Source organism: Phymastichus coffea, unplaced genomic scaffold, assembly GCF_024137745.1.
Source record: "Phymastichus coffea isolate CEN01 unplaced genomic scaffold, Cenicafe_Pcof_1.1 PCOF00144, whole genome shotgun sequence".
NCBI classification, from domain to species: Eukaryota; Metazoa; Arthropoda; class Insecta; order Hymenoptera; family Eulophidae; genus Phymastichus; species Phymastichus coffea.
Window position 1 is genome coordinate 346,592 of NW_026706955.1, and position 19,140 is coordinate 365,731.

The 19,140-nt window shown below is 39.1% G+C and overlaps 1 protein-coding gene across 4 annotated transcripts in view; it reads left to right on the forward strand.

The window, feature by feature from the left end:
- LOC131672166 (gamma-aminobutyric acid receptor subunit beta) overlaps positions 1 to 19,140 on the forward strand; it is a 143,622-nt gene that overhangs the window by 86,080 nt on the left and 38,402 nt on the right. For all 4 annotated transcript variants that reach the window (XM_058949211.1, XM_058949213.1, XM_058949214.1 and 1 more), the window contains exons 4-5: positions 636 to 862; positions 10,757 to 10,839. In XM_058949211.1, coding sequence (XP_058805194.1) covers positions 636 to 862; positions 10,757 to 10,839 — 310 coding nt within the window. The remainder of the gene's footprint in view (positions 1 to 635; positions 863 to 10,756; positions 10,840 to 19,140) is intronic.

Sequence of the window (19,140 nt, forward strand, 5' to 3'; positions counted from 1 at the left end):
TTTTTCTCTTACGCTCAAAAGGAAAACTCTCCTTTCAAAGAGAGAGAATATCTTGCTAATAAAGCAAAAACAAGAAAAAAAGTAAATTCAAATCCAAAGTGACACCCAAGGGAATTCCTGAGACAATTCCTTGTTTTATTTATATTGTATGATTGTATACTTTGTTTGCTTCAAAGCTACTTAATTTGTAAAGTTTAGTATATTTTTATTCAAATAAGGAATAACGTTTTGTAATACAAAATTGTTAACTGACAATAAATAATTATTTTACATTTTTCGTAGCATTAAATTTTCAAACAATAGTTGTGTGATCTGAATGGAAGAATAACTTTATAATAAAAAACAGCATAAATACTGGAAATACGTGTATATGAGTGGAAAGCATGATGTAAATTTGTACTTGTAAATATTTCGTTTTACGAAACATATCTAATCTTAAATTATCTTTGGCGAACATTCTATATGCGTATAAATACTAATGTAAAGGATTGTGGATTATAAATTAACTTCAGTATAAGCAAAATACAGAAACTCTAATAAAATAAATATGTTTCGAAAAACAAGCTTTGAAAATCCATACTGGAGGAAACCAAACATTATGATTAATCAATCAAAATTTATGCTGGATCAATTAGGATTTCACGCTGGATTTTTACTTCCGACAATTTTGGACGGATCCACGGTTGGCGTTCAAAGAACGCCGAGGTGTCGAGACGCTGAGCGTTGGCTCGGAGTTCATCAAAAACATCTGGGTGCCGGACACGTTCTTCGTCAATGAGAAGCAGTCCTATTTTCACGTGGCAACCACCAGTAACGAGTTCATTCGCATACATCACAGCGGTACCATTACCCGCAGCATGCGGTAAGTTCGCTTTAAAATATATAAATTTGGACATTTATTTGAAGGAAAGGGCTTAATATTTTATATAAAAATCAGCGGAGAAGGAGAAAATTGCGATTCAATTTCATCCTTTCTTTTAATTCGAGCAAATCTAATTCTAAACGAAATAACTGACAAATATTACAAATATCACAATACTTACTTTTAGTTTAATAAACTTACTTTAAGAAAGACCCCAAAACTTTTTGTTCACAAACATATTACAAAAGGTAAGATTTTTCGACAGTGATATTATCATTTTATGTATTCATAAAAAGGTATTTTTCTCAACGAAGTGAAAATTGAAGTTTTCGGCTTTCGCATTTAATCACATTTTAATAAATGCAAAGCTATAATTATCAAAATAACAATCAACCAATTAAAGATATAATAACATCGACCTTTAGTCACTTTAATTACACACTAATCACGACTTTCTTCTTGATGAAAAAAAAAGAAAAAGCTTTGCGAGATAAAAAACAAACGCTCTCGTGAAAGCTCTCTCACTCATCCTCTCTCTGCTCCTTCGTCGGCAAGCATTTTTCGTTTGGGATTGCCACACTTTCGGCACAGCCATCTGACAAGAAAAAAAAAAGAACACCACGTCGTTTGCCTAATGCCCTCTATTTTTCCTCTCTCTCGCTCGCCGTCGCCACTACCTCCACCCAAGAGAAAGAGAGAGAGAGAGAGAGAGAGAGAGAGAGTGGGAGAGAGAGAGAGATAACCGAGCCAATCAATCTCTCTAACTGCTATCGAACGGCTGTCGCGAGACTGCAGCAAATTGCGGGACGCGCACCATTCCTCTGCTGAGAAGGATGAGAAATAGAGAAAACTAGTAAACGGAAAACCAAATGAAAGTATGAGAGCGCCTCTGCAGCAGAGAGCAGAGAAAAAAAAAGAAACTCGATCGTCTTGGGGGATAAAGGACTTCTTCGCTTGGAAAAACAAATTACCTAGCGTTCTTCACTTTTCGACGAGTTTCCAAGGATTCTCGCTTTTCCAATAAGCGCGTTTCTCAATAGATGTGTTCCTCCTCTTTTTAAAATCGCTCGATCGGTTTCGCCCGAGCATTTTCAGATTTAATTTTTATTCTACCGATTGATCGCGAACGATTTCGTCAAATATTACGAGAATAAACGAAGCTGTCAGAAAAAAAGCCACCTCGTTGGATAATATATCAAGTTAACAGGTCGCTTCGACAGCTTGATTCACGTAAAATTAATATTTTCGTGACGCGAGCGCGCGACGCTTCTAATAGTTTTTTAATTGCGACGTCAGTTAGTGGAGAAAAAGAAATTTGCGCTGTTTCGTTGCTTTTACGGAAGGATTAATGACCGAATAAATAATACTGGAATATCGTCAACAACAATTCGTGTGTGTTTATTCTCTGCATACGTAGCCCACGATGAATTTGGAAAATAATAAGTATCGCGTTGGCAAATGACACGTTGTCACAAATGCCAAAGTCTCATAAGCTGCAAAGAAAAAAAGATGCGTAAGATAATTAATTAACAAAAAATCGCTAGTTTGTTTTCACTGATAAATATAGTCATCTTCTCATCAATCATGGCATTCACCGTCTCGCGAGAAAATTGTCTTTATTTTTATCTGTTCATTAGAAAACGCAATGAACATTTGGATAGCATCAGTTTGGAAGAAGAACGCTGATGGAGAATTGATAAAATATCCGATTAATATACGCTGTAGACGAAAGGAACAAAAAGAATTTCACGCGTCGGGAAACGTCAGCCATGAAAGATTGGGAAAATATCGCGTGGGTTCCTCTTTTTTTTCTCTTTCTCTATCCTCTGCATAAAAAAATAAGAAAGAAGGAAAGAATACGCTCACTATTAGATCGAATGAACGTGGCACATGCAAACAATTTTTAGACACCAGCAACTTATTTTCGAAAAATTTGATTGGGGGAGATCTATAGTTCGACGGAAAGGGAATTAAAAAGCGACGATAGTCGCGTGGAAAATTTCCACTGGAGTTGAAATGTAAATATCACTCCATTTTCGTTCATTCGGTTGCGACTGGCACACGCGTAAAAAGACCTTACTCGGTGGAAAAAATGTTCCGCGCGTACACGAGCACGTCACATATCTGGCGCAAGGGTGAAGAAAAAGAAGAAGAAAAAAAGAAGAAGCTAAGCGTGGTAGCTACAAGAGGGCAACATTGGATCCGCGCGACGCAGCGGGAGAACAAGACAGAACGTAACAATATCGCTTGTCTCCGGAGCGAAGCTGGCGATCTTCGGGGGCCAATCGGCCGCAGGAAAGCCATAAATTTCATGCGGGTTTTCTACGCTTCCTCTTCCTGTCTCTGCGTTCGGCTATACTACCGGGAGAAAGAAATGTTCGACTAGCAGCCATATCGATGAGGATGTCTCTATTGGCGTGACCCGTTTGTTCTTCGTGAAAGATCGAACTATTTTTAGTTACTTACCACTCTTAACGCTCTTATTTATTTGTTATCAAGTTTTGCGGTCGGTGAACTGTATTTGAAGTTAAAGTTTGCTATTTCGGTTTTTGAAAAGACTTTTACTTTAAACGTTGTAGTTTTATAAAATTCTACAGATTATTTATCATAAAAACGTAGTACGTTGATTTTCTTGAAATTGTGGAACTCACAAAAATTATTAAAGAGCATTTCGTTTTTACGTTGACTTGAAATTCGCATTGATGTTCCATTTACCGTAGCATCATCCATATTCCTCACGCGGAAGCTCGGAGGAAAGCCGTATGCGCACGCGTTGAATTCAATCCTCGTCAAACTGTACCGGCAAACAAGTCCAAAACAAACAATGCAATCTTGCGTCCGTACACACGTACATACGCACGCTGCGCACTCGCGAACACAGTAGCGTCGACATACCAATAATCGCAATTTCCTGGCTTGCGGAGGTCGGAGTGGAAGGGGCCAAGGATCTAGGTATTTCGGCAAGTTCCAGAGTACACACCCGGCATTCCTCCCCCGAGTATTCCCGTATTAACGCGCCCCAGCTATATGCAGACGAGAGAAAGCGAGAGAAGGCGCTCCATGCATACGCAAGTCGCGCTCTGGCTTTTGCCTCGATAGCTTTGTTGCCTTGCTACTGTAACGAATTCTGCGCCGGACGGATGTCCGCCAAGTCGCTCTCGTTATATTTATTTAACGGTCCGAGCCCCTCCCCCATTTGCTTTTTACTCCTGCTGCGCTTTTGTTTACATGCAAATACAGTGAATTTTTCGCTTTGTTACGTGCCGACCAGCGAATCGAATGCTGTATGTTTTATGAAGTCAACCCAACTCTCTTTCTTTCTTCTCCTTTTTATTTGTTGATTGATTGATGAAATAATTTCCTGAAAAATTTTCAATGGACAAATAAAATTTTTGTAGAGGTTTTACAATTTCATGATTTTCGAATAACCTTTGGCAAAGATAATTGATTTTTTAATCACAAGTTCGTATGACAGCGGTGGAAATTTTAATCAATTTATCAACAAACAATCGCTGCTCAATCAGAAGTAAAAGAGAACAATATAATGGGCCGTTGGTCGGAATCCTATTTATTTCCTGTGAATTTAATAAAGTAGACACAAACGATGAATATAGTAAGTATCTGGCATTAAAGTCAAGAAACAAAAAAATTATATCCAACCAGAACTAATGGAAAATAAAATAAAATAATTCGTCATAAAAAAAAACAGTAGACGATGTAAAAAGCAAAATCACGAGATAGTCAACTAAAGCGCAAATGCCAGTGGCAGACGTAAAACGTCTGAATTACTTTTATACCTTCTCGGTCACCACACTCGAAAAAGCCCTTGGATAATTACCCGCGCTACCGGCGAAGCTGGGATGTATCCACACGTACAAAGAAAAAAAAGGAGGGGAGAAGGACGAATCTCCGCGCGCGCTTTCATCAAACTTTAGCCGCGTATATTCCGGTGCCGCGCGAGTGTCACAACCACAACGTATATTAACGTTTATGTGACAGTGACGACACCCGGAGTCCATCATCTCTCTCTCTCTCTCTCTCTCTCTCTCTCTCTCTCTCTCTCTCTCTCTCTCTCTCTCTCTCTCTCTGGCGAGTGCTCGTTAATATTGCAGCTCGTCGTTCTTTTAACGTCTTCCCCCTCCCGATGTGATACCGGCGGTCCTTTGTTTATGACTCGCCTCTAGCTCGTTTCATCGTGCGGCTTTACGATGATGATTTAGTGGCGCGCTAGCTTGATTAAGAAATATAATAACTTTTTAACGAAGGCGCTCTTTCTCTCCGGCTGTTTTTTATGAGAGAAAATGAATTATATCGGATAGAAGGAATGCAAGCGATGCGACATACGTACGAGCTAGTTGGTAGCGGCCGTTTGAATTATTCCGGCCGTGAAACGTGTCGATTACGTCGAGCTTCTCAGCAAATATTTTTTTATTTTTCAAGTAAGCATTTCACACGTCTGCAGTCTGAATCAACTGGTCTCTCCGCTGCCGCTCGGATAGTCTAAAAAAGATGCGAAATCCCCAAGTGGGCGTTCTTTGGCTGGGCATCCGGTACAGTGCGGTCGTATTCAACCTGCAACGTGCCCAGACTCGGTAGCAGCAGCGGTTCGCAGAGGCATTGTCCATCGCAGGAGATAATTGATCCAAATGCGCTCTGGGATAACGTTCGTCGACCATTAGACAGATCGATTCGATATCTGCTTCTTAGCGTCTGATCTGTATTGTTAGGCTGTAAGCTACTTATCGATTGGATTACTAAGGGCGCTCTGCCTTTGAGGAATTGTCTACTGTTTCTATAAATAATCCTCGACGTGATCTTACGCTGTTGAGATAAGCGGTGCTCATTTGGCGATCGATGCGGCGAGAGTCATCTCATTTTTACAATGGCATTCGAATTTCCGCTTATTCGGCAAACTTTTGGGCGCCTCGCGCTTCAATTACGCACCTGAAATGCACAAAGTAATGCCAAATTTTTCGCTCGACAACGACTCTACTCGTGAATTTAAATGAAATCATTTATAATGCCCAAGAGACTAACTTTCATTCCGAAAACTTCGCAATGAAACACTTGTAAACCCCTTTGCAAAAGGAAATTCCCTTCTAATTCTCTGCTCTTCATATACCTCGGCGAAACTATCTCAATTTCAAGCAACTAGAGAGAGAGAGAGAGAGAGAGAGTAAAACAATTAAACCTTCGTAACTCATTCATCTTCACAACAGTAGCTCCTCCGCCGAACAATAACCAATTAATTGCGCAATACTTTCACTTCTTTTATCCCGTGAAATTTTGAATCCTTTCCCACGAGCATAACTCATCAATAATCTAGATAGACCGCAGTTGAATCATTCACACTTTCGATTCCCTAATCCTCACCGCACGAGTTCTCCAAACCTCGCACATCTAAGCTTAACACGGGTGATCCGTCGACTCCCTCTCTCCTTCTCTCTCGCGTGCATAAGATCAAAATACTCGCTGATCACGCAACAAAGGGCGCGCGCAAAACGTTGAAATAATTGCTACCAGTTTAGCTGGCGTTCGAAAGCTCAGTCGAATATGTAAATCTCCGCGCGTAACGTTACGTTAATTGCCATGCTTTCACTCGCGCGTACACCAGGGAGTTTGCAGCTACGATTGTTCCGTTGGAATTATGCAGCTGGCTCATGTTACCGCTTGGCTTTGTTCGACAAGCTTTTGTCTGTTTAGATGCGCGAATGATCTGGTGATTAGACGCTTATTATCAAATTGTCTTGTCAATAGCTTATTCGTCTTATTTATTCTTATTTTACGCGAATCTGACAGACGGATTAACGCTTTACGTGGAAGTTATCGAGTAATTAACCTTGCTGATAAAAAAATAGTTATTAGCAAAAGACCGGATAATTTATTTTAAAAAGCGAATCTATTATTAGACTTAACTCGTCGATGAAGAGAGATCATTAACAAATTGATGTTACCAAACGGGAAAACCCCAAGCAGCCACGATAATTCATAAACAAGAAATTTACGGCACTGTACGTGTTGGAGTGTCACTTAACCTCGTTCACTATAATCTCCTCCTTACACTATTTCCCCGTAATCTTCTTCGTCCCCACAGCACCAATACAGAAATCACTCTTTGAGAGGAAATCGAAGAAACGAGAGATTCGCCTCGCAGCCGTCGAGCTCTTGGTAAAAGCACGTTAGAGGTCGAAGCGGGAGAATACGAGAGAAAAAGAGAGCACAGTATAACAAGATTATCAGTTTTCTACGGGATAATAATCTCACTGCAAGCGCTTTAAGTCAACGCGCGACATAGTATCGTCGTTATCGTCGATGAGTATTCCTCTTTCATAGGTCTTTTACTTGTTTTCTAACTTTTCAATTTCAATCGTAGTTATTGAAAAAATATGCGAGTTAAAAGCCAGAGCAGTGATATTGAAAACATTTTTTTTCTTTCGATTTGATAAAAGTTTCGAAAAACTCGGAATAAACATCAAGGGCTGCATGCATAATAAAACTTTTCCTGGATATCGCTAAATCATTAAAAAAAAGTGAAATAGCAAAAGCTTTCACGCTTAATGGTCAGTTCATCGCAATTGACTTTCTCTTTTAAAACCAGCTCGCTTTTATCATCGAGGATTAAAACATATAAAAAAATAATTATAATCGTCGTCGTTTCATCCATGAGTGCATCGATGTCGACGCGCAACGAGAGGATTAAAAATAAAAAGAGAGCTATCGCTTTGCGCAATCAGTCGAGCCACTATGTTGCAAATAAACAGAAAGGTACGTTTTTTATGCTGCCGTTGTTGCATGTCTTTGTATCCCCGACGTAACGAACGTAAATCTTTTAAGCTTTATGCTAGTTTCATTTTCGTAAACTCTCTTTTTCTTTTTTTTTGCAAAACTGTTTATTTGCTACTCATGCTTGTTCGCGTTTGAAATCATTCAACAAGCCGTTCAATTAAGCTACGCTTTTTTGGAAAAGGCGTTAACATTTGAATTTGCAACTCTCAGAAATAAAAATCACAGGTAATTAACGTAATTTTACAATATTTCCTTTTTTTCAAAATTCAAGAAGTCGAATCTTAACGAAATGTTGAACAGACATATCACTGCAAAAATAATTTACATAAAAAACTAACTAGATGCAACTCAAAGACTCTCGACTCACGTGAGTTATCTCCATTCACGAAAGTTCTGGACTCGTGATAGCAAGATCGACCCCTTTTTTTTCATTCATTTGGCACACGTGCAAAAGTGCAGGCGTACTGATCGTAAAAAAAAAAATAAGACGGGGAGTAAAGTTATCGTTGTGGAATTTGACTTTTTGATGGAAAATTAGACTTTCGTTTCCTGGCTTATTGGAGTCGTAAAGTTTTAGGGAACGCGCCCCGAAGCTTGCACAAGTGATTGAGTTTTCTCTCCGAGAGCGCAAGCGAGATGAATTTGTTTTATGATCACTCTACGGAGATATGTGATCTAGACTTCGCTTCAACGTTCAATAATTAAAAAATGAACTAAATTTTAATTTAAAAAAAGTCAGTTGCAGTGTGTACTTTTCATCAACTCTAGCCTTTACAAACTTGTCAGTCAACATTGTATCTTTTCTTTCATCAAATCTAACGACTTACCATTTCTTAATCGATAATACGTATATAAAATGAATCTCATTAAAATAATAGCAATAAAATCTCTCATCTTACCTTTGCCAAATTAAATTAAAAAAATCCTGATACTAAAGTAGTTTAGCAAAGCCAAATTCACGATATACTCTTCAAGTTCTAGAACAAAGAACTACTCAAAAGAGTGCAATCGTAAAAGTTAGATGTCCGCGTACCTCACAAACAAAGCCAAACAATAAGTGTCGACCAGTCGCTCAGTCAAGTAGTATCGACGTCTTGAAGTGAGAGAAGATGTCAAGAGGCTTTTTTCTTTGCTCGGTACATGCCAGCAACCAAATAAAGAAGAGAAAAAAGCTCGCCGCACGGACGAATGAATCAAATCAAGAAAGGTCGTACGCGGAGGTCAAAAAAAAAAAAACAATTCAAAAAACGATGATTGAGCGCCGCAAATCGTTTGATTGGGAGCGGCGTCGCTGCCGCTAGTTCGTTACTGATTTCGGTATTGACCGGAAACACCACACCGTATAACTGCCTAGGCCACGAATCAAGACCACTTTCGCGCCACGCACGCCAAGCCTTGATTGCTCTCTCGAGCGAGCGAGCGAGCGAATTCGGTTTGTATTTGTAAGCGATGTTGTCCCCTTTCGAATCAGAGCTTTACGCTGCTGACTATTCTTTGTGTAACTTTTTGATTGGTTCAACAGTTTCCTTGTTATTCTTGTCTTTTTTTTTCGTGAAGATTTTTCGACACAGTGCGTGAATGTGATTTGCTTACGTTCTTTTTATCGCTTGAATATTTATTCGCCGGTCGTTCGTTGATTTTTGTTTTATTAGTTTATCAATGGCAAACATTCGGATGAAATATATTCAATTAAGTACTACAAATACGGGATTCGAAAAGACGCGAACTTTCAAAACTTGGTAAAACTCTTTTACGAGTAATGGAGTTTCAATAACAAATCGTTAGGCAAAGAAAATCCAAGTTTCTCTCATTCAAAAACAGAAATTAACGAGTTATACTTCGCACGAAGCTTTCCAAACTCTCACCAGGTATACATTCACAAAGTCAGGTACAATTATTCACGGTTAAACTTTCATTTTCTTATCATTTCATCAACACGATTTCCCACTTTAATAACCGCGAGATATAGCCGCTGAAAAAAAGGAAGTTAGGCGATATTGTCAACGAGATGAGATGAATTATGCAGAGAAAAGTTTATAACATGCTGATTTGGTGAAAAGCCGCGTATCGTGGGGTCACGACTACGCAGCAGAAATAAAGTTTGAAATAAGGAGAGACGCAAATGTAAATTTGACTGCGCGCGAAGGCGATTCCGCGCCTCTATCTGGGTTTCATCAGTGACCGCCTCGATTATTTCGCTCTTTCTCTTTTCGCAATTTTCAACCGACTTGTCGCGTTTCGTTACGCCACCCGGCGAAAGGTATGCTTTTCTTCATTTATCCGGACGAAACGTTCGCATCCCGTCGGCGAAAGCAGTATTTGTTATGGCTTGCAACCAAAACGCGCCGATCGCGAACAATTGTGAAAAATTAACTGAGCCCTCGGGGGTCCAACGCACGTAAATTTCAATTTATCGCCATATCCTACACGGCTATGTACATACAAGCGTCGCTCGGTAACGAAATTTCACAGTGAAAATCCAATAGAGCCCTTATTTCCCCCAACGTGTGTCGTTCGCGCGCGGTGCTCAGCCATTAGCTCCACGGAATATATTTACACTGGTGGCAGGAGGGGAGGGGTAGCGAAATAATGATGAGCGAGATTACATTGCTGCAGAGAGGACCACCAAAATTGGATTGTCTCTCAAGAGTCTGGCACCTCAAACTACGTATACGCTGGTAATATTGATTTGCATGCAAGCCTCGCGCGCCGCTCGCTTAATACCACTACGTGCATTTCAGCGGTGGCGTTTGGCTTCGGGGGATTTCGATGGCGGTGCATGGTGCGCACAACGCGTACGCGCCCTCTACGCGATTTTCACGAGGCATTATTTACGTTCGAGGATTTCGTAATTGAAACAATGCCTGTGGCTTATATGTTCAGTTTTACACTGATTCTGCCTTACGGTCAACAATCAAATTAGTTTTATATGTAATTATGCAGTCGACTAGTACTGTCTATCGTCTGCTTGCATGATTTGAGAATAAAATAAAAACCACAGAAATCTTACAGTAACTTATGATCAACAAATGACAAATGCTAATAATAAATGATTCATTTACAATTTCTGCAAGATAAATAACCAAACATTTATATGTGATTTTCCAGATTAACAATCACAGCGTCGTGTCCAATGAATCTGCAGTACTTCCCGATGGACCGACAACTTTGTAATATTGAAATCGAGAGTTGTAAGTATCCATAGCTAATGAGCGTCAACTGAACATGCTACAAAAAGCAAGTGATCGGGTTTTTTTTCGTGTCTCGTCAGCAACTTTTTTAACGATCGAAAGCCATTATTCACTGCCAATTTTACTTGGGAAAGCAGGCACTGCTACTCTGTGCGCATATTATTGTTGGCTTGAACAATGGTACTCGACGTCTTGCAGGAAGCTCGCAGTCATTGACGCGTACGTGTGCGCACGCCTTCCTCCTCTCCGCGTCGTATGTGTATGTGTGTGTTTGCTCTTGCAATTAGCGATGCGGTAGTGGCACAGAGGATGAAGTGGGAAAATGCAGTCGCTTGTTGGTTCTTTTCGACGACCAAAAAAAAAATTTTTTTCCCCCGCGCACCCTCGCACATTTTTTTTCTTTTTTTGCCCCGCGCATTGTATTACATATTCGACGCGCGAGATGTTTACTCTCATGGGAAATTACGCAGTGGTCTGTTGATTTTTCGGAAATTGAAGTTCCACCGCGGCAGTAACTACTTTTATTATTCAATGTTAAAGTAAAAAATTATATTAATTTAGCATTTTTCTTTAGAATTTCAAATTATGCAAAAGTAATTTAATTTTCAACGGTAGAGATGTACACAAGCATGGCGGCATTATGTAATGAAAAAGTAAACATTTAAAAAAGAGAATAAACAAGTGCGGAGCTTAAAAAGATAAAAATAATGATAATGAAGTGCACAGTTAAATCGCAACCTCTCGAGGCTGCTGCAGCGCATCTCCGTTTCCAGTTCACTCGGAGAAATGAGGAGAGGGTCAAAGCTCTCCTCGAGATTAAGCCGTCGCTGAGGCGTCAATGACTGCGATGCAGCAACAGCGCACGCCGATCGTTGACAGAAAAAAGCGCTGCCCTTGCAAAAATAATAGCGAGGAAAAAAGAAGATTAGCCGTATTGCGATAGATTTTGTCATATACCCATGTGCACACATATTTTTCCCTCTCTCTCTCTCTGTCTATCTCTCTCTCTCTGTCTCTCTTTGATCTCCTCAAAATTTTTGTTTTCCTTTCTCCCGCCAGTTTCTTTCTCACATACAATTTTTTTACTGCACTCTATGCTTCCTCAAGATGCGCTCACGCGCGACACACATAGCTCTCTCTCTTTTTCGTCTCTCCCTTATACTCCTCTCTTTCCTCCCTTTCTTTTTTCAGGTCAAAAAAAAAAATATAGTAATGTCCCTTGCACGGATTTTTACGAGCAAGAGACACACACCACTACCACTATCATCACCCACCAAACACCGTTGCACCTTTTTTTACGTGAACACGTGAAGTACACCCTGACTTTTGGATTATACAATGCTTTTGTCTAGTCCAACAATCCATCATGCTGGATATACACGCGTTCTTTGGACTCATTTTAATCATACTTCTCTATCGCAAAAATAACTGTTCAATTCTGCTTTACCGTAACATATCAATTCGTTTTTTAATTGACAATAATTTTTCGATACTTTTTCGGCAAAGGAAAACACAAATACGTGTGCGACACTGGAGCGAAACGTAAGATACGAAACAAAGAAGCCACTTGATATTCTAGAACTTTTTTTTCGAGCTTTCCAGCTTGCATATAACGATTACTCCATTCAGAGAAGGCTCACAAGCTCCACATTTCCGTCATACACACATACATACAACAGCGCGTCAGTAAAGCTTTGAATCCATCGCGAGAGATCATAGCGACATACATTCACTCCTCCACTAGCCCATTTCCTGCCAGAGCTCTAACGCTCTCGACCTTTCTTTTTCACCTCCCACACACATACACATACACACCCACAGCCGCTCTCACAAGATTCTGTCTTTTCATATATACCAACGATTGTACAACTTGAAGCACAGTGTGCAGCCGAAAGCACCCTAACAAGCTTGATTTTCTTCGCCGTCGCGCAACGAAGCCACCCCACAAAGTATACGTGGATTTTTTTCTGTATGACTATGAAAATGTGCTGGTATGCGCTTTCTCTCCCTTAATTAACATCACCGAGTGGGCAGAAGCGCATACCAAGAGTGTGCAGGCTCGTACTTTCGTCTATATTGCTACCGAAAAAAATAAACATTCAACAAATACGACGACAGAGATGTCAAAATCGACTTATCCAACAACGTACAATAATTAGATATAACTTACCATGATAACTATACTGTTGCTTTTGCCGATATGTATGTATATAATTCTCTCGTAAGGATGGATTTATTTATTCGGGGTTGAGCCTGTTATCGTGTGGCATACTGTTAGTAAAGAAAAACCTTGAATTTTAATAAGTTCATGGCAAATTCTAGAAATTTCAAATTATGTAAAACGATAATAATCGAACAAAAATCTTTATAAGGTGTCTGATCGAATATCGAGATATTCTACTATTTTTAATAAAATGTATCTTAAATAGAACTACTGGTTTCGCTCGATAAAGGTGCATCAGCTTAAAGCAAAACTCTGCAAAATCTAAGTTTTTTCAGCAGCCAGAAAAGTCAAGTATGAAATTGCAAATCTTCGAAAAATCCTACTGGAAACTCTCGTTTGTTTTATCCGAGTAAGTCTGGCAGATCGCATTTTTTCCCAACGCTGACTCGCGTAAAGCATCGAGAGCGAAAAAAGAAAAAAGCTTCGGCAATCTCGCGTGGGCTCTTCACAGATATTGAAGAGAATCATCCATGGCTCGTCATCGTTGTCCCGTAGGGAATTTCGCGAAATTAATCGTTAAGATTCCTCATCTTCCTGACAGCCTCAGACTCCGGAGAGAAAAAATAAGGCAGCGGTGAATTGTGAGCCGCCGTCGAGTTTTCAAGAAAAGTTAAGCTCGTCGCGCGAGTGCTAAGGCAAAGTGGATATGGAAAAGGAAGACGCGAACGCGTCCGCTTTTTCTTCCCTTCTCTATCCTTTTTCTTCAGTTTCTCGGCATTTTACTCCATTCGCTTTTGTCTTGAAAATAATAATGTCTATATCGATACTTTTGGATTGCTTTATTTTCTTTGGACTTTTCCTTTTATGAAAATGCATAAAAGAAAACGGACGAATCACTTACTTCATGTAGTGTCATACGTTTGCGTGTTATTTTATTTTCCGAATTTCTACTGTAGATTTTATTATGTAACGCATACTGATTAGAGCCTTATTTTGTGTAATATTTTCGTACGATAAGATCTACCTTAATTTCTCAATTCATAACGAAACATCAAAGTACCGTGTTCTCTCTTTCAACTCTGGAATAAGTTTCAAACTATAAAGAGCTAAATACTTCGAGTTCTTTCATACTTTATCATCTTCTTACAACTCTCGCGTTCGAGTTCGATGACCTTTGTGTGCGTATGGGGCATTTCATTTGAGAAAACGTTTCACGGAGATGACCACGACTAGAAATAAGTCAAAGAAAAGGGTGCGATTGAACGCGATACTGACAACGACGAAAAATTATTCCTGTCACGAGAAACTTTTGACGAAGACCATCGAAAACTTTTCCGGACTTACGACCTTTCGAGTTTATCTCACATGCTTCACTTTATTTCACGACAACCAATTTAATTTTACTGATAATAAGGCTTCTAAGTTTTAGTTATATGTCGAATTTTGTTTAAAATGTAATCACAATATTTAAAACTTTTTTGCAAATAATGAAATTATAAACATCTCAATATACGTGTTAAAAAATTATTATTTTATTAAAAAATTATTAGTTTATTAAAAAATGTATGTCTAGAATAAGACACAAAGTTTGCAATACGTACTACGCGGAAAAATCTCTTTTATTCACTCATTTTCGACGTCTTCGTGCTTTAATGCAAGTAAAAACGTTAGCACAAGGTGCCAATGTGGTCAACAAAAAAACGTCAAGCCTGACCGAAGGACAGAAGCGATTGCGGTCGGAAGTCGGCTGGCACGCCCCGTCCCGTATCTCTTAAAGCGCAAAAACGCATTGGGAAAGGACTTTGGCGGTTTCCGCAATAGTTATAACGTAATCTGATCCGATTAACTTAATGACAGTACCAACAAATTTATTACGGGTGTTAAGTGTATTTTAATGTTCTTAGCATTACATTTTGCGGTTCGGTATTTTTATATAGCCGATTGGAAGAATTTATGATTATACACATAATATACAACAAGAAAATACTTTTAGACCAACAAGAAATTTCTTTTAAAATTTAAAAATAATTCTGCGATATCGTTCCCTCTTTTTATTCGAGAATGTTTTTACATCGGAGTAATTACGAGTCGATTTGATAATGGCTGACTAAACGCGTACCTTTTCTACTTCAACACTACTCAATCAATTTTATGAATTCGTTAAATATCTTAAATGATTATTGTAATTTACACTCAATTGACTGTCAGTTTATAGATAATAAAAAAAAATATCACTCGACATCGCAATAAAACCATCGGAATATAGCAAAAAATATCATCCGAACAAAGTAGACCCACTGTCATCGTCATCCGCGTAAAAAATTCGCAGAAATCCCAGATAATCCATAGAGCAGCTACTCACTGCGGCACACGAAAATACATTGACGGCTTTTCGCCAGGGCGTATAATTAAAACGAAATGAATTACCGGGCCGTCGAGTTTTTATTACTCGTCCGGCACGCTCAGCGTAGCACAAGGCTATCAAGGATATTCAATTATTAATCATCGTGAGCAACGAGTCGATGCGAAAACCAGACGAGTAGAAAGCCTCTCGTAATTACTGCTCTATCTCCCTCTCTCTATCTCTCTTCTCTCCCTTTTCTTCGTCTATTTAATATTTCAGCTCCGAGAAACTTCGCCTCCCTCTCATTTTCTTTGCTCGCGCTATTTGCGCCCCTCATGCTGCAACGCGCAATTTCTACTCTTTTTTTCTTTGTGTCGGTCGTCGGGGCCTTCTCGTGTGCGGGTCGAGCGCATCGGAAGTCTGTGCAAAATGCGCAGTACGGTCCGGACATTGAAAAAGGAAGCAAAGGGGAGAGAAAGTGGCCAGCCGAAATCCATCGGCGCGCGCGCGCGCGCACGTCGTGAAACCCCGAAACTCATAGACACGCGAACGAGTCGTTTTAAAAAAGCTATATTTGGGGTTAATCGGCTAAGTCCGAATTTTTCTTGAATTATTTCATTAAACATCTTGTCATTTGACTTCAAATTTTCGTTTGTCATTTCGGCTTCACATACCCAATTAGTATTAATTAATCTATTATGAGCTTTAATTTTAATCAAAGGTGAGGCTCACTTTATTCACTGATTATTACTACTATTTGATTAATTTTAATTACTTCTTTCTGAACTAAACATTATTAAACTATTATGGAAGTGAAATTCCAATTCAGCGCCGTAAAAGCGTGAAAATACTTTAGTGTCAGTTATTATTCCTTTGGCAACATTTGCAATCGCCCACATACCTCGGGCTGATTGTGTTTATTGTAGCGCGTGTTTGTTGTCCTTTCATTAACAATCGTCGAGTCGTAATTACTTTGATAGAGCTAATTAATTATGCAAATATAGTACGTTTATCAAACGCGCAGTTGATTGATCATCGCGTAATGATGATTCAAAGTCAACCAATCGGTCGCTTGCTCCTCTTGTTTTGTCTTGTTACCTTGCATGGTAATTACCAAGAACTGTAATTTTCAAAGAAATCTGTTACGCCATGATTGCAGTAAAACAAAAGTGATAGTTTAGAGAAATGCATCGATATCGTGAAAATTCATTTCACCTCAGTCATATCCTAATATCTACCACAGCTCGGAGGCAGAAATCACGTACTACCGAAATGGCCCCGAGCCTTTATGGGCCTTGGTATATATACGAATCGATTGTATTCGGCGGCGTTGAGCGAACGACGAGGCATTACGACTAATGGACCAAGTCGTCTCTCTGCGTTACACTGCAATATTGTCCGACTGTCTCTCGCAAGCTGCTGTACAGTAGTAGGCTTCAATTTGGATTGAAACGTGTATTACCTTGGTACGTCGATGGGGATCACTGTGCCATAGGCATGTGTTGCACTTGGCTTTTACCAGAATGGATGATGATATCTAATGGGGATAAATGAGTGGCTATGTACGAGTACGTACATATAAGGCACCAGCCTACATATGATCCTACTTATAATCTTACACATGAGTTTGATTCGTCTTGATATTTATGCTTTGAATATTGTGATTGGATAACTATTGTTATTATTATTATTATTATTATTATTATTATTATTAGGAGTATGCCACGTGATACGAAAGAACTCAAATATTCAAATATGAGAAAATAACAGTCTAAACTTTCAAGGAACCGTTTATATAGAAATAAATGTAGCTGCTGACAAAATCTAACCTCGACACCACGAGAAACAAACGCGCGAGAAAAGAAATAAAAGGAAACAAAGGAAGAATTACCCAAAAAAAAGCGGAGCGCCATAGGCGCAAGTCGAGCCTGGATACATAGTTTCTGTAGCTCGTAAGCAAAAGGTGTCGTTCTCTCTCTTGCGAACGCAATATACATGCACACAGAAAACGAGAGCGGTTACGGCTTGCAACTTTCTTTATTTGGCCGTTTTTTCAGCAATATTATCAACGTTACTTCAACCGTCCTATGTGTATGTATGCGTCTGTGTATACGCGCGCGCGTATATGAGAGAGAGAACGACCTATGGTTTTCGGCCTACTACCTGCTGAACAAGTAAAAGGTCTTATACGACGGAGCCTCCACTTTATATAAATATATATATATATATATAAATTTTTTATCCATATGTATTATTATATATACATATAATTATCTCTCTTATTCTTACCATTTTGCGAGAGAGAATTATAATGCAAAGGTGTAAAAGCGCCACAGGCGAGCCATTGCCTAGGATCAAAAAAAGGCAGGCTGCTAGTAGGAGCCGATCAAGTCCGGCGATATTTCTCTCTCTTTTCTTCTTCTTTTTTTATATTTTAGTTTCGCTCCACTTTTTTTTTAATACTTCACAGACTGATATTATTATTAACATCATTTGACTTTTGACTCTCATGCGAACTTTCTACCTTCTTCTTACTAATTATCGAATTTAATTTTTCTTTTAGTGTATACTCTGCATACGATTACTTTTTCTTAGAGTGTAGGATGCATCGACGATTAGTCAGTTTTCTTTTCTTGGATTCTGTGTAGGTTTGAGCTTTCGTCAAAAACATTTAAACTTAATATCTACGCTCTCACAGAACACAAACTCGTCATCGACTCGAACTATTTCTTTACTTTATTTTCTGATATTCGAATCATAAGAAATCATAAATAATCGATATTGCATATACAATCAGAATAAAAAAGTTCAACCAACACGAAAGCAAGTGAGGGAAAAAACGACGGAAAATTATAGACATGTAGGCCTCCGACATACAACACTAAGTTCTCGTGTTCGGGGACACAATAAGGTCGATGGACGGCCTCCGAGCCCTGAGGAGGTATTTTCTAATAATATATTGGCAATCGCAAGAAAAGCCGATTTTTAATACTCAAAATCTTTAATCTCGATACCGAAAGAAAAATGCATTGTGCATCTGGCTAAATGCATGCGTATAACTCTCATCGTAATGTACCTTTATGACGTATGTATGTATCTATAGAATGTTGAATGAATTTTCGCAATTTTCGCTGTTATTAATTAAATTAACAAGAGGAGAGAAAGGCTTAGAAGTCACTGAGTTTTTATCGACGTAGAAGACCTTAATTTTCTCTTAATTAGCTATTTCACAGTCGTTTAAACGAGGGCAAAAGAAATGTTGTATATATATAACGATCGTCGTGGATAAAATAAGGCCAAGTCGTCGGCGGCGGCGAGTCGCACAGTAAAAACATTTTATTTCAAGTTGAACGCTTATTCAACGGACGCTAGAGAGAGAGAGAGAGAGAGAGAGAGAGAGAGAGAGAGAGAGAGAGAGAGAAGTAGCATTAGCAATCGAATAAATTACCGTGAATTAGCGCTCGGCGACCGGAATTACAGTTCTCTCTCTCTCTTTCTCTCTCTCTTTCTCAGCCACTTGAAAACATACGTACATTGTTTTTAATCGTCACATCGCTCCCATTCGGCGAAAGGGGAGAAACTGCACCAGTGAAATTCTGTCTCTTTCTCTTCTCTTTCTTTTCTTGTTATGTGTTCCTTTCTTTTCTCTACGTAGCTACGCTCTCGCGTGGCGTTTGCGCCCGACCTTGTTATGCGTAATGATTTACTGGGTAGTAATCTAAACATGCATGAGTAGTGAAAGAAAGCGTACCTTCTTTCAAGTGCCATAATTTTTGTACATAATTTATGAATT